The 25,165-nt window shown below is 34.8% G+C and overlaps 1 protein-coding gene across 1 annotated transcript; it reads left to right on the plus strand.

The window, feature by feature from the left end:
• Positions 1–15,830: 15,830 nt before the first annotated feature.
• Positions 15,831–24,761, plus strand: LOC140171504 (activated RNA polymerase II transcriptional coactivator p15-like). The gene is made up of 4 exons (XM_072194773.1): positions 15,831–16,000; positions 17,875–17,955; positions 19,023–19,131; positions 21,294–24,761. Exons 1-4 carry the CDS (start codon positions 15,932–15,934, stop codon positions 21,374–21,376), a joined length of 342 nt encoding a protein of 113 aa, XP_072050874.1. The 5' UTR covers positions 15,831–15,931; the 3' UTR covers positions 21,377–24,761.
• The last annotated feature ends 404 nt before the right edge of the window (positions 24,762–25,165 follow it).

Genomic DNA, 25,165 nt, shown 5'->3' on the forward strand with positions numbered 1-25,165 from the left:
AACTGATAAGAAAATTAATGTTGATAGTAAGTTTACATTCAGTGAAATAAGTGTTGATCAAGTTATTAATGAATTAAATGATATTTCACAGAATAAGGCTAGTGGTATAGATAATATATGTACCAAGTTATTGAAGTATGCCACGAATGAAATTGCTCCTGTGTTGTGTAATATTTTTAACTTATGTATTAAACAAGGTAAAGTTCCTACTGATCTCAAAATTGCCAAGGTTTCCCCAATTTTCAAGAGTGGTGATAAAGATGATTTTTCAAATTATAGGCCCATCTCCATTCTTCCGGTTTGTTCAAAGATTTTGGAAAAGCTCGTTCATAAGCAACTGTATAAATATGTTACTGATAATAATATTTTATATACTGCTCAATCTGGTTTAAGAAAACACCACTCCACATGCACAGCTCTTATTAAAACAATTGATAAATGGAACATGGAAATAGATAATGGAAATTATATTGGTGCTGTTTTTGTTGATCTCAGCAAAGCATTTGACATGGTAAATCATGAATTTCTTGTGCACAAATTACAGTCACTTGGTATTTCAGGAGTTGAAGGTAGCTGGTTCAAATCTTATCTTGAAAATCGAACACAGCATGTATTGGTTAATGGCAAAATTTCAAATCCAAATTTAATTAGATCCGGAGTTCCACAAGGATCTATTCTTGGTCCCTTACTTTTTCTGATTTTTATAAATGACATGCCAAATTATTTAAACAACTCAATTATTGACATGTATGCTGATGATACTTTAATCTACGTTTGTCATAAAGATGTCACTACTATTGAAAATCTTCTAAACGATGACCTTATGTCATTAAATAATTGGCTTGATGATAACCATATGAAAGCAAATGTAAACAAAACAAAGGTAATGTTGCTGGGTACGTCATTTAAAACAAGACAAATTAGTGATTTTAATGTAACTATGAATGATATCGTGCTTGAAAATGTAAATTCGTTTAAGTATCTTGGTGTTTCTATTGATTCAAACTTAAAATGGAATGATCATGTTAACAACGTTTGCCGAAAGGTATGTAATGGCCTTGGTATCATGAGGAGAATTAAGCCATTTGTACCAAAGAGTTCCCTTATTACAATTTATAACACATTGGTACTTCCTCACTTTGATTATGGAATGGTTGTCTGGAGTAGTTGTACTGAAACTAATATAAATAGGCTTCAAAAACTCCAGAATACTGCCATGAGAATTATTTTATGTATGCCATTCCGTACACACATCAAAGATATGTTAATGACTTTAGGCTTCATGGATATTCGTAGTAGAATTTTATATAATAATGGGTGTATGACAAAGTTTTGAATAATATGGCACCTGTTTACCTTAATGATTTATTTCATGCAGTTAGTTCTATCCATGCTGTACATACACGAACAAGCAAATCTGGAAATCTTTACAAGCCTAGTTTTAATACTTATTATGGTAAAAGTACGTTTCAATATCAAGGATGTATCACATGGAATCTTATTTCAAAGGATATCCGAGATGCAAAATCATTCTCGTCTTTTAAAACAGCTTTTAAAAAAGATCTGAAATTATGTTAATGTATCTTGCCATTTATGAGTCATCATCTTGCTCTGCATTCTTAAATTATGTTTACAATTGCAATAGGTTTTTAGCATTTCAATGTATATTTCTTATGTATTTTCTAATGTGTTTTTTTTTATCAATTATCCTATTTATGTATATATATATATATCTTTTATGTCTTTTACATCAGCATGTCTCTTGATATTATGGTTTTTATGGTTCGATTATATGTTTATGTCAATATTTATATTCTTATACAATTCTTATGAAGTTTCTAATGATTTTATCAAATATTCAATAATGTATATATATATATCTTTTATGTCTTTTACGTCAACGTGTCTCTTAATCATGGTTTTATGGATGGATTATGTGTTTATGTAAATATTTATTTTCTTTTAACATGTAAAATTGTATTTTATACGTTAAGCAGGGCCCTGCTGAAAATCAATTTTTATTGAGCAGGTTACCCTGTTGAAATATTGTGAAATAAATAAATAATAAATAAATACCATAGGGTCTTGTATTCCAAGTTTTTTTGTAGTTTATGAATAAAGAGATTAGATGACGTCACATTATATCGCGAACGGATCTGCATGATATAAATTTAGATTTTTTTTTTTTTTTTGGGGGGTGGGCGACTTTGGGCTTTATGATAAAAAAATGCAAAGTTTCTCCAATTGTTTAAGGGCGGTAAGGAAGGCATATGCAGTCTCACGGAGGTCTTTCGCGGCAAAACAACTGGTTCGAAAAATCAGTGCAATTCTAATAGGGCCTTAGGTCACTGTCACCCCTGGGCAATTCGAGATATTTCAAGGTCAAAGTTTATACGTTGGTCGAAATTAAAACCAAAGAACAAACCTATTTCAAATTATTCCTGTCATTATAAGGATACAGAAAAAATTAATGAAGAAAGTGTTAATTTTTTGTACATGGCCCATGGCTTTCCGTGCGGATTCATCACATGATTAAACAAGAAATGTCTTTAAAAAGACAACGCCATGGATGAAGATCACGTTTCATAATTTTACATTGACAAGTACTTGGAATGCGAGTAATTTTTTGTGTGTAGCACATGCACAACCGGGTGGGAAATATCGCTACCACCAATGACATAGGCCCTATACTAGGTAATTCTCAAGAACTTTCATGTTGAAAGCCAGATCTACACTAATTCATACTTATAACAAAGGGATCAATGGAAATCACATCCACCGAGTTTCGCAACAATCCAACAATCTATATTCAGACGACCTTAAGAATGTTTGCTGCAGTGAGGGTGATCATAAACAATTCATGACAATCATAGGGCCTGCACTTTGGCTCGACATTTGAAAGGGGTGTGAATTCATTTTTGGATACGCCCCTATTATAATTAGGTAATACTCGAACACATTCCCTATATGTATATACATGTACCACATGTAGTAAATCTGTCTGCTTTATCTGTATTGTGCCTTTCTTAAGCAAATAGTTAAACACGATTTCATCAAACATTATAACAATAGCTCTTTTACAGTGTGCAATCATCCCGGGCAATAATTGGGCAATAATAGAGGATGTGCGTGAAATTATTGATTAGCTCCATACAAAGGATTTGAACCGGTGTCCTTCACCGTAATCATGGCGCAATGCAGTGCATTCAATCAAACGTTGTCGTCAACCTATTTGATCCTATAGTGCATTTGTTATGTGTGTGAGACGAGCTGTCGCGGTAGATTGCAATAGCTTGTAATCATGCTTTTGTTGAATGAATTTGAGTACTCCGCCATATTTACGGTATGAACGTCATAATCTAGGTGATTATTTGCATTGGATGTCTTGAATACGCTGGCGAAGTTGTGTAATAATCGGATTAATGCTATAACAGTAGGTGAATACAAGTTTTGAATATATCGCGTTGCAAAGCCCCATTTAGTGATCCCAGCGAAAGTGAAAAAAAAAATCAAATTGTTACTTTTATAAAATTTTTTTATGAAAAAAATGGCAAAAAACCCAAGAAAACGGCAGTATCGACGAAGTTGAAGCCCCATTCAAATAGGCCTACATGTAGCTAATTTATATATACTGTCAGTATATAAATTAAATCAGTTCAATTCACGCCGAGTGTCCTTGACAGGTTTGACTCTGCTTCAGCGGTCATGAAAGAATTCAAAAGATAACCTCTGCCCCAACAATCCCAAGCAATGGTCTGAAACTGTTCTTCGGATGATGATAGTCATAATGATCAAAAGATTATTACTGACTATATCATTGTACAAAATCTGAATTTTGATGATTTTTACGATCGTCCAGATGAAAAAATCACTGAATGGGCCGTTAGTTCCTCCACTCCTTACCCTGGCAATATGAATCAAAGAAAAATAAAGAAAAAAGTAAATAAAACAAGAGAAAAAAAAAGACAACGAAAAAGAAACAATAAAAGAAAAACAAATATGAAAAGTTCGAACAATATTTGGTTTATAAAATTAATGTGACCGTGATGAGGCTCGAACTCACCACCTTCCGATTTAAAGTTCGAAGTGTACCAAATTCTGACGCCTTACCAAGTGAGCTGTGCTCCTGAGATACGAAATAAAAATAAAATAATACACTGTATACCTGCTTGTGTCGGTAATTGATTTGCTCAAATTCCATAATGGTACAGTGCAACAGAGCAAAAATACCCAAAATTTAAAAGCTATATAATTTATGAACAATATACACTACACATAAAAATACTAATACAAGGGAATTTCAACATAAGAATCCAAACAATTAAGTACCAACATGCACAGCTTTGTCCTTATATCACATTTGGGTTTTAACAAAATGTTATCAAACCTCTACTGTGATTGGCAGCTGCACAAGGCATCTCTTTGATAGCTGATAATGGCCATCCATTCAGCAAGTGGCTACTAACTGACCTTGACAGGCTTGAATGAGCACTGTCATCTGCTCCCGGGGGGGTCACTCCCATTGTGGCCTGTACACCATCCGCGATAATGATAACGCGTAAAAAGGGTCGTTTTTCGTGGTAGGCACGATACGCGCGTATCGCGTTTAGGGTGTCAAAAATATGAAAAATTGGAAAAAAGGGTAGCAAAATTGCAATTTCTAAATACTCGGAAATGAAATTTAGGGTATGAAATTTGATGTTAGGAATGAAATCCCTGTTTAGGGTGTCGTTTTAGCCCATACTGCAGTTACTGTCCGTTTTCCTATACACAATACACAGTGCTCTCACCATTGACGCGTGACCCCTACAAATGATGTATGTTGGGAGAATGTACACTTGCCTAGTTAACATCACTGTGTGAAAAATAACCAGCCAATATTTTATGTATTCGCCAAGACTTCTAGCAAATATATTTCTCGAACATGGCCTAGAAGTACAGCTAGGTTAGATGTTCAGAAATGGTCGTACTTTTGTAAAATATGAGTGAGGGCAAGGCATAGCTAGCCAACTCCCCGTGTTATTTGAATGGAGATTTGACCGAAAATATTGGTATCGGACCGCTCACTTCTGAAGGATGCCACAAAAAACCGGTAAAAGCTACATTTAAATTATTCTAAATAGGTTCTAGAAAATAAAGTTTTGTAACATGTCCTAAATTTTTAGCTAATTTAGGTGTTTGGAGAGGGTCGTACTTTTGTGTTTTAGGAAGGACATGTAAACGACAGATAACACCAAAAATATGAAGAAATTATTTCTAAACCGTGTTAAGTCAAAAATCATTATGTTGCTCATTTTCAAGAATGCTGGTTTACAAAAAGCACGACATTGTCTGATTTCGTGAACAAAGCCACACATAACATTGTTTCCTTTCATCGAGATCGGAAGAGCTGAAGCTATGAATACCATGCTTTATTGCGATATCGCACATGAAAACAGTCACTTGTGCACAACCAGAGAAGATCAGATTTAATCAGTTGAGCTGTTTCAATGAGTGTTATCTTGGTTTAATAGCTTTTAATGGGGTTAAGTCCTGCAAAGGTCGAGATGAATTCTACTGTAGACATGACTGCATCATGCAAGGGTTAAATCCTTGTTTAGGGTGCTTTTCAAAAGTTGATTATCGCGGATGGTGTACAGGCCACAATGGGAGTGACCCCCCGGGCATCTGCTACAAAAACATCACACTCTAGGACCTGGTCGCCTATATTAATTTACTAGTCAACATTTGCATAGGAACCGCATAGTCGGAGGCAAGGTTCATTATTGATTGGCGATTATATACGTATTTATTACTAATAGACAAGTAATATATGTGACGTGTCATGTCAAAAGGAGACACTTTTGGGCAGGTTATCAATTATGAGGTTTTTACATATGTTAAATACAGAGATATTTTGCTCTACATCGCCGTTTTCCCCAATGAAATCGGACATTCCTAAGCGAAGATATTGAATTCGCAAGTTATGGTATTATAAAATTGGAAATTGAGATATCGGCCTTTAAAAATATTGTTGACAATGTTGAGAATAGGAATTACCTTGAAAAATGTCTCAGAAAATACAAGATGCCAGTTATATCCCGGTCTGATACTATCAGACAATATTTTAAACATTAATAACATCACAAATTCGCAACAAACCCAAATTGTGAAAAAAGCACCTGCGGGCAGATTTTTGGCTATTTCTCCATTTATGATCCTGCCCAAAAGTGTCTCCTTTTGACATGACACGTCACATATATATATATCGTGTGTTTGCGATTTATTCCGTAATCAATAAGTATGATGAACAAACGCATTTCTGGCAGAAGCACTCACAGCGCAGTGGTATTCGATCTCGACTGTTAAATAAAAGGTTGTGGGTTCGAACCCTGGTAGAATTTTAATTGGAATAAATTTGTTTTTCTTTTGTTAAGGGATCTAGAATGAGCGTTAATTGCGTTTCGATATTATTTTTTGAGGACATGAGAGCACCTCAGACCTATCGAATTGCATTCTGAATACGAAGCATGTCTTTTTCTGATATCAAATAATTTTCATTTTTTGAAAATCACAATATAATACAAATTTTATGACAAATTATAAAAATTTAATATTTTTCAAATTTTTGACATATAACAGTCCTCGAAGTAAATTATATAAATCTAATGATATATTCTTAAAGTGTATGTAGCTGGGAGGAAAAGCCGACGGTCAATTGAAAATTTTGACCTTTCATATTGAAGATATGGATTTTTTTCCCAAAAGACCTTTTTTTTGGCGTTTTGGGAAAAAATCCATATCTCCAATACGAAAGGTCAAAATTTTCAATTGATCGTCGGCTTTTCATCCCACCTACATACACTTTAAGTATAAATCATCAGATTTGTAAAGTTTACTTCGAGTACTGTTAAATATCAAAAATATCAATTTTAATGATTTGCCATAAAATGTGTATTAAATTGCGAATTTCAAAAATCAAAATTATTTGATATCAGAAGGACATTCTTCGTATTCAGAATGCAATTCGATATGTCTGATGTGCTCTAATGTCCCAAAATAAATACTGTCCAAACGTTCATACCCCAGCCCTTAAGTAAGAGGTAATAATTATGGCAATAAATCCGCCGTATAAAACTGAACACAGCTCAATCCAGCCTTATATAGGCCTATATCATGTAAATGTATTATGTGATGCAAATGTTGACTAGGAAAAAAAATATCGCGACCTGGTCACTATATAATGCTACAGGGAGCACAGTACTTTGACAATGGAGTGAAAGACTATTATTATTGATTAGGCGCGGATTCTAAAAGTACAGCTCCTATGCGTGTGTAGCAAAAAATTGGAATAGAATGTTTGGAATCATGTAACTAAAATACTAAATGCATTTTGCAAAATGTGCTCTTACCAATTTATAAAGCATTTCATTAGCTTTAATTTGACATATTGTTTGACATGTTTGGAATAATGGTAAGTCATTAAATAAAATATTTATTAATTAATCAATTATGTCAATTACTAAAAAAATTAATGCAAATATGCATATTTTCTCTGACAGAATTGTAGGATTTGACAAGAGCCATCTTTCTTGTAAGTTTGATTCTTATAACATACCGGTATCGTATTGCGTCCCGTTATAGTTGCAGAAAAATACGCGTGCAGGACACACATACGCACCCCCCCCCACACACACACCCAGAGGATCGTACCGCTTTACAATCGTATAACATTCATTGGCGCTAGTAGTAGTAAATTCCAATTTTCTTTGCTTTACCTCACTTGTTCTGCTCAAAATTAAAAGGGACATATCTGACAGTAAAAGCTTACATTTTATGGAAATTATGTTTAAATTTGCTTAAACAGCACAAAACAGATAAAGCAGACTAATGTACTATACATAGGCCTATACATGTATGGTATGCCAGGGACTGTTTAAGAATATATCATTAGATTTATGATATTTACTTCGAGGACTGTTATATATCAAAAATGTGAAAAATATCAAATTTTAATAATTTGTCATAAAATTTGTATTATATCGTGAATTCCAAACAATGAAATTTATTTGATATCAGAAAGACATTCTTCGTATTCAGAATGCGTTTTCTTTGTCTTTTTTTTTCTTTTCTTGTTTTATTTATTTTTCTTTGATTTATATTGCCAGGGTAATTAGGAGAGTAGGGAACTAAAGGCCCATTCAGTGATTTTTTGATTTGTTTTTCATCCCGACGATCGTAAAAATCATCAAAATTCAGATTTTGGATACTAGACTGCGGAACTCAGTCTTCAATGATTTTTATAGTTTTTATATTTTGACCACTGAAGCATAGTCGAACCTGTCAAGGACACTCGGCGTGAATTGAAAGACCATGTCACTCGCCACAAAAGAATGTCAAAGGTCATAAAAGGCCTATGGCTGATTTTGTACGTTTCGTGCTTGTCATAGATGTGCTAACATAGCTTCCTAGTGTAGTGGTTCAGCCGAAAGCCGTGTGTCTAAGACAAAAAAAATAATGCATTTACGTGAGTCTGTAATTTATATACCGGTACTGACAGTATATAAATTAGCTACATGTATTTGAATGGGGCTTCAACTTCGTCAATACTGTCGTTTTCCTGTTTTGTTTTTTTGCCATTTGTTTTTCATTAAAAAATTTATACACGTAACAATTTGATTTTTTTTTCACTTTCGCTGGGATCACTGAATGGGACTTTGTAGCGCGGATTATTCAAAACTTGTTTTTACCTACTGCTATATAGTATTAATCCGATTATTACATAACTTTGCCAGCGTATTCAAGACATAGGTTATGTAAGGGATAAACTGTACATGGGTATAGGGTATAGAGGCCCTGCATGCTTTTATCGATTGGCTCCAAACAAAGGATTTGAACCGGTGTCCTTCACCGTAATCACGGCGCAGTCCATTCAATCAAATTTCGTCAGTGTGCGAGACGAACGATGTATAAATCTGGAGGTCACATCATCACTTATCATGCTTATTGTAAAAAGTTTGTCCAATGCATATATTGTGTGTATTGTTCCCGGGTATTGTCAATGCAGTCAAGCAAACAGGTATTATATTTTGAAAAGGCCGCTATAGTATATTCACAGGGGTGTCTTGAATGGCCAATCATATGGGACATAATCAAATTGCAGTGACTGCTTCCTTTGTTACCACATGTCAGTCATCTTGTGATTATTGGACCATGTAAACCTGCAAAAAACGAGCCAAAGTGCAGGCCCTATGCCAAATATCCATTCGCCAGCAAAGTGGTTACATAACTCCCTGGTAACTGGATCACGCACCTTTGACATTGGTTGGTACTACATGCTATAGACTTTGTGTTGCGATCATTTCCATCATGGTGCAGAACTCAAAATTGTGATCCAGTTGACATAGTCAAATCGGACTACACGTAACACTTCGCGGCGAATCAGTAACTGTTAACTTTGATATGACCATGATGGTTTTAGTGCTTAATTGTGATTACGTTTAATGACACGACCTTGAACATTCTAAAAATCCAATCATATACTTAGTCGACCTCAGATAACCTTTAACAATTTGGCGCAGACTTGTCAGTGATCGACAATACACCTCGGATGACTTTGACTTGACCTTCAACATTTTTGCGCTTTATACACCCATCATGTCCATAACAATTTAACTCTTACAACTTCCTGTCAACTTTCTAATTCATAACTCTAAACTTTTGTATGTTTGCTTTTTTTTTGGTCTTAATACTAGTACAAAACTGAAACAAGAAGAGCCTTTAAAAAAAAACAGTTCACAGATCAGGTGTGGGCCTATAGTAATGTTCTAACTTTAATCCATATCTAATTTATAATGCATTGATCTTACAATAAATTAGTGATTTGAGGCATAATGATACCAACATCCTGGCTCTGGCTTATATAACTCGCCAGCAAGGAACTTGTTGAAATACAAGCTTTTACAATCAATACCACTATCACAGGCCAGCCTATTCAATTACCATGCAGATATAGCCTTGACCCAATAATTAGGGTTCCAATTAACATTACTGGGTAGACAGAGTAGATAAAAGGAACAAAGTTTTTGAGTTGGCAGTGTTCAAAAGTAGAATTTAATGTCATTTGTCAAATACTATATCCTAAAAACTTTATTTGTGAACGGATTTTCATTGTTGGCAAAACAAAATGTATGTTTAATATATTAATTATTTCATTAATAGCAATTTTCTTAGTTTTCATCCATAAATAATCACAGAGTATTATCTGTTTACAAAATAAATGAAGGAAATACCTATTGCTAACTTGGTAAAATGCATACTCGTAGCCCAATCTTGTAGATCATAGCACCCAGTTTGGGTTTGTAGTTTCGAAATATTGCAAATAAACATTAGTTCTTTCAAATATGAAACGCTAAACCCCAAATCTAGAACAAACAATCATTATATTCATGATATTTGGAAAGATATAGCAAGCTTTCCATGATAGAGATTCGACCCAAAATAAATTAGCGTGGTGAAGTTGGCTCGAGATTAGAGATTAGAGATTAGACATTGAATAATTCTATACGTTAAATATAAAGGTTTTGAAATTCCTTATTTTCATGAATTTCGTACGGTGTCTGATCTCCGCCAAACTCCCCCTTTTATAATTCATATCCCCAAATTTTAGTTTTCCCCCTTTTTGCGAAATGCTTTCCCCCTTTTCTAATATTTTCCCCTTTTTAACTTTCCCCGTTTTCAAATAGTTTCCCCTTTTCGACCTACCCCTTTTCAAATAGTTTCCCCCTTTTCGACTTTCCCCCTTTTCAAATAGTTTCCCCCTTTTCGACTTTCCCCCTTTTCATATAGTTTCCCCCTTTTCGAATCACCCCTTTTCAAATAGTTTCCCCGTTTTCGAATTACCCCCTTTACAAATAGTTTCCCCGTTTTCGAATTACCCCCTTTACAAATAATACCCCTTTTTACCCCCTTTTCAAATAGTTTCCCCCTTTTCGACTTTCCCCCTTTTCATATAGTTTCCCCCTTTTCCCCTTTTCGAATCCCCCCTTTTCAAATAGTTTCCCCGTTTTCGAATTACCCCTTTACAAATAACACCCCTTTTCAAATAGTTTCCCCCCTTTTCAAGTAGTTTTTTCAAATAGTTTCCCCTTTTCGACTTTCCCCCTTTTCATATAGTTTCCCCTTTTCAAATAGTTTCCCCTTTTTAATTTCCCCCTTTTCAAATAGTTTCCCCGTTTTCGAATTACCCCTTTACAAATAATACCCTTTTTATTTTCACCCATTTTGTAAATAGTTCCCCTTTTACAAATAATCCCCTTTTAACTTTCCTCCCGCTTTTCACAAATAGGTTCCCATTTTAAATAGTTTCTCCCTTTTTAAAATAATACTCCCTTTTTGTTTTTAATACTCCCTTTTGTTTGGGTACTCCCCTGTTTTCCGTGCGTAGGCTTTGCCAGTAAGCCTGGACCCTGGAGAGTACCGTGCACTCACTAGAGCTCATTCCGCTACATCCATTATTGGAAAGGCGTTCTACATGAATTTGGATACCAACGTAGGTAGATTTATAGCCTGTTGTGCAAGCGCCCGCTAAATTCAATGGGTTAGGGATCCGTCAACTTTTATGTACGTTTATAGAGGGGCTGTACAAAGAGCAAATCCGATATGATTGATAAACCAAATAATGTTCAGAATGTTAAACGGGTGAAATGGCATGCATAAATATTTATGCTGGTCAAATTCATAGCAATGATGTTTGAAAGTATGTGAAGAACTTGTCTATAAACAGGGATATGTTAGAGACAACAAACAACTGGCTGCCATTGTTACAGAAGCCTAGATAGGCCTACTAAGAATTGTTTGTGCTATATATTCAAAAGGTTTTTTTTAAAGTTAGCACCAAAGTTTAAAACAAGCGGTCTTAACAGTGAAATGACAATAAAAGCATACATTTATAAAACGGGCCTGGACAAAATGGGCATTGCATATTTATGACAAGTGTGGCTGTGTGATTTTATGCAACTTTATTTTTAAGCCAGTTCCGAGTAATTTTCGCTATTCTTTGTCAACAATTCCGTTAACAATAAAAATGTGCTTTCTAATCAAAGGCTCTATGGCATATATTCAATTGACCAGACAAATGAACCAGGGACTTCGGTCAGTGGTGCACGCTTCAAAAATCCAAAAAGAATTAGTAGGCCCTGTATGTTAGATGAAGAATTAAGTAGCAATTAAGCCTAGTCTTTTTTAAAAGTCGAGACAAGTCCAAAATAATAACGATTAATAAGGCAATCTAATTGATTCGAATTCCAATCTCCTGGCCTTTTCCTGGGTCTATATTTAGTTGCATGATATAATTCAGATTATGATTTTTCTTAAATGTAGATCTATATCCTATAGAATTAGAATTCATAAATTACATAATAAGTATCATTTTATTCATTTTATTTAGCTCAAGAATTTGTATCAGACAATCACGTGCTTTCAACGTGTAGGCTGGACCTATTTCAATATCGAAGTACATGTATGCACGATCGAAGCATGAAGGCTGGCACTATAGATGGTCGGTGCCTACTGGTAAAGCCTACGCATCGTCAAACGGGGAATAAAAAAAGGAGTAAAAATTTAAGAAGGAGAAACTATTTTAATGGGGATATCTGTTTTAAAATGGTATTATGTAAAAGGTGAAAAGAAAATTCGAAAAGGGGAAACTATATGAAAAGGGGGAAATTCGAAAAGGGGATACTATATGAAAAGGGGAAATTGAAAAGGGGTTCTATGAAAAGGGGAAATTCGAAAAGGGGGAAACTATATGAAAAGGGGGAAATTCGAAAAGGGGGAACTATAAAAGGGGGAAATTTGAAAAGGGGGTTCTATGAAAAGGGGGAAATTCGAAAAGGGGGGAAACTATGAAAAGGGGGAAATTGAAAAGGGGAAACTATATGAAAAGGGGGAAATTGAAAAGGGGAAACATGAAAAGGGGAAATTCGAAAAGGGGAAAACTATATGAAAAGGGGAAATTCGAAAAGGGGGGAAACTATATGAAAAGGGGGAAATTGAAAAGGGGAACTATTTGAAAATGGGGAAAGTCGAAAAGGGGGAACTATTTGAAAAGGAGAAAGTCGAAAAGGGGAACTATTTGAAAAGGGGAAAGTTAAAAGGGAAAATATTTGAAAAAGGGGAAAGCATTTCGCAAAAGGGGGAAAACTGAAAATTTGGGGAGATGAATTATAAAAGGGGGAGTTTGGCGGAGATCAGACACCGTAATTTCGACCTAAAAACAACTTTTATGTATAGTTCAAGTCTTCTATAGTTTTTTGACACTATTTTTGGACATTTGAAAATTTTGGCCAAAATACTCAAAATTTTGTACCTTCGTTATCTGGCCAAATGTCGACCTAAAAACAACTGTTATGTATAGCTTTAGTCTTCTTAAGTCTTTTGACACCATTTTGGAGCATTCAAAAAATTTGGCCAAAAATGTCAAAATTTTGTATCTTCGTTATTTGGCCAAATTTCTACCTAAAAACAACTCTTATGTATAGTTCAAGTCTTCTATAGTTTTTTGACACTATTTTTGGACATTTGACAATTTTGGCCACAATACTCCAAATTTTGTATCTTCGTTATCTGGCCAAATTTCGACCTAAAACAACTGTTATGTATAGCTTAAGTCTTCTTAAGTCTTTTGACAACATTTTGGAGCATTCAAAAAATTTGGCCAAAAATGTCAAAATGTTGTATCTTCGTTATTTGGCCAAATTTCTACCTAAAAACAACTCTTAGGCCCTATGTATAGTTCAAGTCTTCTACATTTTTTTGACACCATTTTTGGACATCCGAAATTTTTGACCAAAACACTCAAAATTTTGTATCTTCGTTATCTGGCCAAATTTCGACCTAAAAACAACTGTTAGGCCTATGTATAGTTTAAGTCTTCTTAAGTCTTTTGACACAATTTTTGGACATCCGAAAATTTTGGCCAAAATACTCACAATTTTGTATCTTCGTTATCTGGCCAAATTTCGGCCTAAAAACAACTGTTATGTATAGTTTAAGTCTTCTACATTTTTTGACACCATTTTTGGACATCCGAAAATTTTGGGCAAAATACTCAAAATTGTGTATCTTCGTTATCTGGCCAAATTTCGACCTAAAACAACCGTTATGTATAGTTTAAGTCTTCTTAAGTCTTTTGACACCATTTTTGGACATCCGACCTGTAAGTGAATGCTACCAAAGTATTCTAACAATACTTTGATGGGTCAATATAATAGCTGACAATTTAATATAGGCCTAGTCAGTGTAGTGAACAGGGAATTTTGCATAGGGCCAATGATATTTGAACGTTTCTGAAATTCTTAGGGAGCAATCATGTACACCCTGCACGATCCGACGAATAAGGGGGGGGGTGACAGCAGTGGCGGCGGAAGCATTAAAATGAGGGGGGGGGTCAGGACAAGTGTGTTTCTATTTTACTAGGCCCTTCAATTTTGCACGCGGCCAAAAAAAAAATCAATTTCAGCCTGCTTTTTTTATAGTCCAAAATGAAGGTGTGTTTTGCTATTTGATGGGCCAGTGCGCGCTTTTCTATTGAATTTTGGGTATAGAAATGATTGTTTTTACTTCGAAAATCACCGTGCTGGGCCCAAATAGGGTAAAAGTGGACAATTTTGCGCTTCGCTTTGTTTTTTATTGTTATCAATCGTTTCCCGTCCCGAATTAGGAACAAATCTTAATTGAAAATATTATTCAATATAAAAAAAAGTTTGAAATCTCTCATTCCAAACATAATGCAACATATGTCATTTGGCAGCCTACATTCCGCAAGGAGTAACCCATAGTAAAATCAGTCTTATTGAGTCTACAAAACAATCTATTTTTCAACCCATTTAGATTGGTTCCTCATTCCTTTCATCTCAAGTTTTAGCACTTCGAAAATCACCGTGCTGGGCCCAAATAGGGTAAAAGTGGACAATTTTGCGCTTCGCTTTGAAGCTCTTTGAACAATCCCATCAAATAGCAAAACACACCTTCATTTCGGGCTAAAAAAATGAAGTTTTTCGCCAGCAGTCCACGCACAACAAAAAGTGCCAGTAAAACCAGAACAAAATATACTCTTCACCGACCCCCCCCCCCCCAAATTTTAATGCTTCCGCCGCCACTGATTCCAATAAATGGATGGTTTATTAAGGTCGCTGTGTACTCTCAGACATGCATGTAGTAAAAGTGCCATAACTTTGTAATTGTTCACGCAAGACATATAAAAGTATACATTTTTATAAAGGCAAGACATCAATGAATCTCAATATAAATACAGATTTGGTGTAAAAACAATTATGAAGAAAATTAAAAAAAAGGGAATTTTTGGCAATTTTTGTTCGGTACATCATAACAAAAAAAACACTCTTTCCAAAATGGTTTTTTTTTTTTTCTTAATCTTGAGGCACCATTCCAAAAACTTTTGTTGTTTTTGATATTGGCCTTATTTTTTGAGATATATAATATATAGGCCTACTGGTTTGCATAAACATGCTTATCTTATGAGCTATTTAAAAAATGTTTTAGTATCATGAATATCATTTCCTCGACCTGTCCTTTGATTTAAAATGGTACATTATAATGGGGGGGGTAAATAGTTTTGTACTACAATATTAGGTGGGATCAAAAAAAAGTTTTGGGTCCACAAGGAGGGGGGTTAAAAAAATGTAACATGAAAAATATTTTGCAGCCCCCCTCCCCCCGCGCTGCGCTACAAATGTATAACTTGAGCAACCTCGAGCTTGTCTACGTCACCTGATTAATTATTCATAGTGCTGCTCCGGGTTGGAATACAAGGATTATCCAAACAATCTGGCAACCCTTGATTTTCCCGGGATTTTCGCTGTTTTGTTCAGTTTGTGGGACACGGTTTCGACTTTATTTTTGCAGGTTACTGATCAATCGCGTTGTTATAATGTCCTCCAAATTCAAGTCAAAGGCAAGGCTGTCTAGTAGTGACTCAGATTCAGAACCTGAATATAAGGTTAGTATTGAACATTTGCATTCTTGATAACGGAGGTACAGCTCAGTTCAAAATTCGGAAGCCACGCCGTCATGAAATACATGTACCATCATGTTTCCAAGCAGACATAGACTGTAGTCAGAATAATCAGACCCAGAACAAAATATTAATTTCTGACATGATCGTGTACTGGGTCTGAACTGTTTCCATATGAAATCTTGATGGCAAATTGGACAATAGAAGCACATGGTTCTACGTGACAGCTTTTCAGGTTACGTGAATCACGCTATTGTGGACCATCCTTCTGATACTTGAGTGTTTGGACAAGCGGAACGGTTTTTGTCTACCTCTCTGTTTGTAAACAAACCAGGAGGTCGAAATAAATCCTCCTCGCCGAATCTGAAAGTCAGCGTAATATAGTACGGCACTGCATAGACTGTAAGGTACTAATTTCGAGGAGCATAACAAACACCAAATTGGTGTCATAACAAACACCAAATTGGTGTCGTATGACCTGACATGCATGCATTCTTTTGTCGAGAGTTGACATGGTCTTTCAATTTGTGCCGAGTGTCCTTGCCCTTGCCCTGGCAGACTTGTTGACTATGCTTCAGTGACAGTGTAGGTATGCCAGGTGAATTCAAATTTGCCATCAAACTGCATCATTTTATAACAAATTAAAGCCCTTGAGTAAAGAAAGCCAACACTGAAAACCTTTTTCATAGCACTTTCCGTAGCAAAGTTACATCTTGTCAAAGATTGACTTTCATAAAAAAGATTCTCCTAGCAAAATTCCCCAAAACAGCATTTACGGGGTGTTTCTAGATCTTAGTCTCATGACGATAGCACCTTTTTTAATGGAACTGCTATCAAAATCTCTCTGAAATTCCATGTGCTAGTCTCTCATCACCAAAAAAAATCATATATTTGGGTCAAGTGAAGTATAGACAACATATTTATGAAGGTTTCCTTCTTAAAAAGCTTCTTTTTAATTTCAATGTAAATTTGTATCAATGCCGGTTTAGGCCATTTTGACTGACTAACAAATGTGTTAACCGAGGTTTCCCTGTGATACCTAGACAGTGGTAATACATGTAGATAACCTCTGCCCCACTAATCCCCAGCTATTGTCTGAAATTGCTCCTCGGAAAATATATTATAACATACAACTCAGTCCCTCAAATGATAGTCATATAACGACCAAAAGATAAATGACTGACTATCATTGAGGACTGAGTTCCGCAGTCTACTTTCCAAGCATGCAAACAAGCCATTGCTCAAGTGTCAAATCTGACCCTTAAAATATTTTCTTTGAATAAATGCGATATCTTTACATATTTGTTGTTTTTTAATTAGATAAGGTGCCATCATACATGCATATTGCATATCAACATTATTTTTTAGACCAGGCTTGCTCAAATAGATTTGTTGAAGCGCCACATAAAATAAAATAAAAATACAACGCGCCACTTGACTCAATGGCTACGAAGCAGCCATCGCGGTGCTTTAGCACCACCAGGGAGAGTCAGGGGGGTGTCCTCTCTGAAGCTATCGATTTTTTGAAACTTGAGGTGCAAATAATCTCCAGTGATGCTCCTGTGTGGGTGTTCTCAGGAGCAAAATTCAACGTGGTAACAAGTCTGTGAGTGAGTGTGACCCCCTGACCCAGTGTTGAAAAATATGATCTGATGACAATAAAAATTAAAGACACCCTTTTTCATTATTTTACCTGACTTTATCCTCGACTGATCCAATCAACATATTCCCCCGCTGACAATATTCCCCAGAATAAAGCCTCCTGTCTCAATTCACTTGTGCACACTACTGGTCTTGTCAACTTCCATTCCATTAAGAACATTTTTTTCTCTTATCTCATTTCTTGAAATATATTACAGCCAAAAGAAAAGAAGCAAAAGAAAGAGAAGAAACCAGAAAAAGCACAGAAGAGCGGTGGTGAGGATGATCACATGTATGCAGTGAGTATAATAATGTGTGGATGTTTGTAGGGCATTGATATTGTGTTAACTTTGATTAGAATTGAATCACTTTGTAGACACACACATTACCATACCAATACATGTATGATGTATCATCAGGGATGTAGCTACAGTGGGCGGTGGTGGGCTGTAGTTTTGGAGCCCACCACTCAGCTGCAATTTTAGTACCGGAGCCCACCACTCATAAAATTGTACAGTTTTATTGGATTAGTCAAAAATTTGGTCCATTTTGGCAAACTATTGCCAAATATGCAAGATTTTCATTAAATGCAGTTACGCAGCCCACCACTAAAACTATCCTAGCTACATGTACAACCCTGTGTATTATATTCAAATCCACTTTAAAATAAGCACTTTCTAGTTCTACCAGTACCAAATTGTAATTTTTTTTGAGTGTCGACTTTATAAGTGCTCCGTCTTCAATACAGCGGTACAACTAAATTCCATCGAATGACTGAATCAAAATATTATAATTTATAAGTATCCCTGACAGGAGAGCACAGGGCACTAATTAGGTTCAATAGGGTATGTTTATCTAGACTAAGTACTGGCATATTTTGAACACGTACAGTGCTGGCATAGTGGCATGTTTGAGCTCCATGTGTAGAATGTATTGCCAATTGAATAATAAGGTACTGCTACTAACTACTACCTAACTGCTACCTGTAGCACATGCACTGTTGCTCAAACCCTTTTAAGATATGGTCAATGCTAAAATAATAAGGATGGCAATTGAACTCTATATGAGGCTTAAGCACAGCTATGTTCATTGTTTGGATATGACTGGCATTATGGCATGATAAGATTTTCAGTTTCCATAGAAAGAGCATGCTTGTTGGACTGTTGTTAGCAACTCGAAACCATGCAAAAAGGATAAATAGCCATTTTGATTGGTCCTTGTTTATGATGTTTACCTGCTATCTACAAGTCATAAAGATGTTCATGACAGAATCAAAAGTATGTACTAAATATATTTATAACACTATTTTAGTCAAATTTTAACATTATTTTGTATTTTGTTTGTGATCATATTATTTTTTATTTAGCTCTCAGCAACAAGATTTATTAACGTGAGGGAATTCAGAGGCAAAGTGCTAGTGGACATTAGAGAGTACTACAATAATTCTGATGGGGACCTAAAACCGGGCAAAAAAGGTATCTTCAAGTTCTAGTACATATAGAATATGTGACATGATCCAGTCCATGATGCCAAAGGTGGCATATTTATAATTGAGATAAAGATAAAAATATGTAGTAAAAAATCAATAAAATGCATAATAAAAATAGACATCAAAAAACTTAAGAACTCTAGAACCAAGTATTGTTTTCAGTGTATGATAGCCCAATGTTTATAATCATAGCAACTAAATTTTTTTAATGCCTCCTTTGGCCCCCATGGAGGAGATTGTGTCACATATATTTTATGTATCCATGTCATGTATTGCATTCTACTAATAAATGACACCTAGGATATGGTTATCATTTGAAGTAAGTGATGAAGGATTATACTGGATTATATGTAAGTAGGTAATGGCCTAATGGGGCAATGCAAACTGCGCAAGAACATATAAACAATGGTGAACAATTAAGGTTACGGAGGGTGAAAATTCCACTCAACTTGTCTTTTGTTTTTTAATTTTTATTTATGAAGTATATGTATATATTAAACATCTCAGAGATGTAGATTGAAAAAATTGTATCAACAAAGTATTTTTTTAATTATTTTTGTGTACATCAATATTTGCTCTAGATATCCCACAGCACTAATTCTTTTTTAAAGACAGTTCTTGTTTTAAGGGGACACTACACTAAATCCTTCCGCATTTGGTATAACTCATGGAAGAAAGAGAAGGTGTGAGGGGTTATCATTTTCTTTGGAAGGGGGAATCCCAAATATACATGGGGGGCCCGTGGGTTAGATTTTAAAAGGTATGCCAACATTTCCTGTCATCCTCCCCTGGCCCTGCTCTCGGGCAGCCTAACTTTGCCAATGTGGAAACTTTAAATGGCCTAGATATTATGATGCAGATTTGAATGTTTCTGTAGTGTTTCCTAAGCTTTATAAAGATGCACTGTAAATGTTTGCCAAAAACTGCTCCCCCCTCCCCCATTCTACCATCCCCCAGGACTCATAATTATTATGCACCTAATATTGTATTTTCACATGCATTTCAATGGGACATTTATTTAGTGATGTGCCCCCTTATAGTGATTATTATTCCAGTGCATGAACTGGCAACCCTATCATTTTCATTTGATTGCTAAAATCACTGAAGCATATGCACAGTGGAGCATGAGTATTCAACCAGCACTATACTAGACAAAATCAATAAAATAAGTACTATCACCTTGGCCCTGGCAACACTAACTAGCATTGTAAACAAGTTAGCACATGGTTTGAACATGATAATAGATAGTGTGGAAGTTTTGGCAGAAATTTGTCAATTTCTGCAAGTTTTGTGAAAATCAATTGATACTTCCCATGCAGTAAGGATTATCAGTAGTAATACAGGAGCACTGCACCTGGAATATTATGGGATTGTGAATTGATACTGTGAAATAGCAGAAAATGTGAGTACTTGAAACTAAATGTGTGGATATCTCAGAACTCCATTTTGGACCATTTGGCCTGATATGCTGAGATGAAATAAATTATTTTTAATGTTTCCCGTAGCTGATTCATAAAATTTTGATATGCATGTGTTAGCTGATACTTCAAACAAATAATGTAGGGAATAATTGTGTCAATATATTGGCACACTAAATTAATATTGTTGTTGCAAAAAAGACGACATTTACCCCATCATTTTCATTGACATTCTGTGAACATGTAAGCTTACTGTTTTAAATCAGGAGGACCTATCGAAAGAATAAATAGGTACATTATTTCATTGGTTTGTTTGTAACACATATGCGAAATCGCAATGAAATCGGACCCTCTCCCCATATTTTCCTGGCCTCTTTCCCAAAAAACCTCATGCTCATGAAATTGAACACAAATTGAAACACTTACAAAGTACATTTGTGTATGAGCTATGACGTTAAAAGTATTACAATAATAATCATTAGAGTGTCAACTTTAAGATGAAGTATGATTTTAGGCCTGCCATGTTTATTTTTGAAAAACAAAATATTTTAGGTGGCTACGTGCAGCCAATTTGCCTACACAAAAGTTCAAAATACTGTATAACCTTAAGAGGTTGTAGCGAGCATTTGTGTCTACCTTTCGTCTCTTTCATCAAAATAACCCTCATTTATAGGCATTTATGCTTGTTACAGTATATTGATATAATTTGTTATATTCTCCTTATTTTCAGGTATCAGCTTAACAGCGGACCAATGGAGGAAACTAGTTGACAAAGTAGAGGAAGTTAATGAAAGCATCTCCGAGATCAGCTAAACATGCAGTACATGTATTTCAACATTGTACTGTTAAAACAAATTTCTCCCAGGTTTTGACTTTTGAGAATGGTTTTTTTAGTTGAAATCCATACACCCCCTATGGAAGATATTACTTTAATCTCCCACACAGAGGGTGTAGATTTCAGTGAAGACACCAATAATTATACATTTTCCACAGGGGGTGTGTATTTCAACTGAAATAGCCCAGTATCAGATGAGCTGCACATCACTCTCCTGAGGATTTTTAGGAGAGCTATCAGGGGAGTGATTCAAATTGAACATTATTGACTCTTAAAAATATAGTTCAGCTCTACATCACTCTCCTGAAATTGCAGAGTGATTGCTGTTGCTCACCTCAAAAATCAATGCCTCTTCTATACGTTGTATGCAGAGTAAGACAAGTTGTAATTATGGATGTTAGTAGTCAATTGCCTAAAAACTTTGACCAAAAGATGTGGCTTTGTAGCATTTGGATAAGCTTTTTAATGATGGATGTATTTAAGATCAGGGTTTCAACATGTTCTTCTTTAGGCAGTTGCAGGCCTTGTTTTAAGTATGCCTGGACCAGGAGCTAAAATGAGCTCCTGGTCCCAAAGATGGCCTGTTTCTATTCTATATCAAGATTAGCTCTGACAAAGCTATCTGTTATGTACTCTATATAGACAGCAAGTCTGTTGAAATCTGTAACTTGTTGCCATATAATTTGCAAACATTTCAATTGACTGATGGTGGAGATTGTTTTTTCCATGTGACAGAGATTCTGATATGTTAAAAAAGGATAATGGGAACAAAGAAATACAGATATGCCAGATATCTGAGATAAAAAATACCAGTAAAAAGTGAAACTAATTTGAGCTTTATAGATCAGAATAAGTCACCTAAGTCCTTATAGAATCTCTTTCTTGTATTATGGGATAAATAATAACCTCCTCCATCAGGTAAGATCAGGTAAAAAATTTGTTCTTTCAGATAAAATTGTACCCAATGAATTATATCCCAAATTTAACAACTTAAGGTTAGGTTGCCAGGTCAATTAATGACATTCAACTAAAACGAAAGTCAATGCTGTCTTGGATATTTTGTGACCATTCCACCATACTGTAAAACAACTTAATTTCGCTAGCAATTTAATGTTGCTAATTTCACCAGTACCTTCAATTGCTAAATTAAATTGCCGCTAAATAGTTCATTTATAATGGTTTTACATAGCAAGAGGATGCAAATTCATGAATTGAAATTGCATCAAAAAGATGACTTCTTGCCAATTCGCCAAATTAAGTTGCTGTGAAATTAGTGTTTTACAGTATTTATATAAGTATTAAAGTGGCAGAATCTACAATATTTTGAATGGTTTAAATCTTATAAAAAATTGTGAACATATTAGGGCTGTCGTCGACAAGGCATTTGTCAACAATGTTGTCGACAAGACACTTTTTCCCAACAGTCGACAATACTAGTCAAATTGTCGACAAGCAAGAAGGAAAAAAAGAGTTTACTAGGCATGTAGCAGCATGATCCAGAATCATACAACCATTGTGATGGATGAACAAGTTACAGAAAGTTTTAACTTCATACTTTGTTTTTAATTTTGTTTTGTGACAATCACAGTCTTTTGGTTGTTGGGACTGATTTGTTGTCCTTGTAGACAATGTGTCGACATCGGGATTGATTTTTTTGCCGACGACAGCCCTAGAACATATATATGTTTTTATTGCATAACTGTTTGAAAACAAGAGTTGTAAGGATGTGGCCACGATCACTGTGATAATAAATCAAAATACAGACCAAAAATATATTTTCATAGGGAAGCCTGGAAAAATGTGGAAATGAAGAATATAGCTTCCAGGAAATTCTTGACATTTTTAGGGAAAAATTTTGTTTCCATTATTACATAAGAAATAGTGGGAAATAGTGCTAAATTTTAGTTTTACATATGGATCTTTCTTCCTTAGTTCATAAGTGTTCAGATATATAATTGCAATCAGGCTTTCAATAACACTACCTAGGGGAGAGCTTATGTCATACCGCTGAAAATGGGTGTGTTGCCTATGGGGGTCAACGATAAGTAAGGGGTTTGTTAGCGAACTCAAAACTAGTGCAAATAGCACAAATGTACACAAAAGAGCGTTTGTGTGTAAGCACTGACAAGTTGAGTTCTCTGTATGCTCAGATGAGTGATGTCGCCAAGTCCCAATGCTGTACCAGCGTCAGCTGAATTCAAATATGCTTAGAGGGCACAGAAATTCCAATGTGTTATTAATAAATCTATGGCTTATGGAAACGAGCCTTTGTTGTACTGAGCCCTCAATATGTCTTTAATAAGCAGCATATTTGGTAATTTAAGTTGGTACATTTGTTTGTCATGTTTTGAATGTTAGTCATTTCACTTGTTTTGTAAAAACTTGACAGTAAACTATATTGTAAGAACTATAAACATGTTTATTATTGATCGCTGAGTAATACGCTAGGTAAAAGTTGTGTTTGATATGTGCATGTAAATGTTATATAATGATTTTAAAACATTTAAGATGATTATGTTAAGTTTATTGGTGTAATTACCACATATTGATGAATACTCATGAAAACAAACTGTCCGCAACATTGTCCTTTATATTATAAAACTACAGAGGGCAGTGATACCAATATATTTATTTTTAAAGTAAATTTTGCCATGGTCGCCTAGAAGGGTATGTAGGGACAGTTTATTGTAGTTTAGTATTCAGTACTTTGAGGAAATCACAACAATTATGTAATTCATATTTAGATTTGAAAAAAATTAGATACATGACACATATCATTATATTTACTAGTCTCAGATTAAACGAAGGGTACCCTATTTACCATTTGATTTGGATATTTAAGTGTTTTACTTAATTTTCACCCGGGCAAGTCTGGGACAAAATAAATAAAATAATAAAATATCTTAAGTTAACAATAAGTATGATGCCACTTGCCTAATGTAAGTTTAAGAAATACTACGTTGCATAACTTTCATTATAATTTTTAAAAATAAAATGTAATTACATGTATCAAAGAATCTTGCAATGCAGAAGTTATGGCACCAAATATGGAAACAAATAAATAGTGAGCAAATCTAAGATTATCCCTGCAAATATTTTGCATTCATCATGTTTTCTTATGCGAGATTCCTTGTTCATGTGTTTGCACAGTGAACTACAGAGGCAGATGCAGATACATACAGAGTGTTCATGTATTTACTTCACCTAATGTGACACATATTTAATTGTGATTTTAGCTCAGTATGATATTAGATTAACTTTTCTATCAAGCAAAATCAGATTGTTATGCAGCAAAAACCCATGCGGAACTTTTTATATAAAAAATAAAGTTGAAAATGTTTCAAAAGCGATCTTGAGTATCTTTTCCGTTATTTCCATTGTTTTGGTAGACTCATTCAAACTGTAATATTATGAAATATGGATGATGTTTGCATGTAGACTAAAAACATTTTGGTTGTTGTAAGTGCGTCAAAATAACAAGTCAGGCGAGTCTTAAGTTATCATGACCACTACCATCATATTCCACAATTTCAAGATGTTTATGCACATGCTTTTACCAATCCTTGAGATTCAAAGCTAGAGATTTGTGCTAAATTCAATTTCAAATTATAGAAAAATGTCAAACAATATGATAACTGTAAACTTATTTTTCAAATGTTCCAGTACATAATCATTTCTTTTGTCTCGTAAATGTTGTCTTAAGGCATTTTATGCATCGACAAGTTTTATGGATTTTACAAATGATTAAAGAAGGCGAAATTTAATGC

Source organism: Amphiura filiformis, chromosome 15 (assembly GCF_039555335.1).
Source record: "Amphiura filiformis chromosome 15, Afil_fr2py, whole genome shotgun sequence".
Lineage (NCBI taxonomy): Eukaryota > Metazoa > Echinodermata > Ophiuroidea > Amphilepidida > Amphiuridae > Amphiura > Amphiura filiformis.

Coding starts and splice junctions, on each gene's coding strand:
- LOC140171504 (XM_072194773.1), top strand. CDS start 15,932: ATGTCCTCCAAATTCAAGTCAAAGGCAAGGCTGTCTAGTAGTGACTCA. Junction 17,956..19,022: donor AGGATGATCACATGTATGCA/GTGAGTATAATA, acceptor TTTTTTATTTAG/CTCTCAGCAACAAGATTTAT. Junction 19,132..21,293: donor CCTAAAACCGGGCAAAAAAG/GTATCTTCAAGT, acceptor CCTTATTTTCAG/GTATCAGCTTAACAGCGGAC.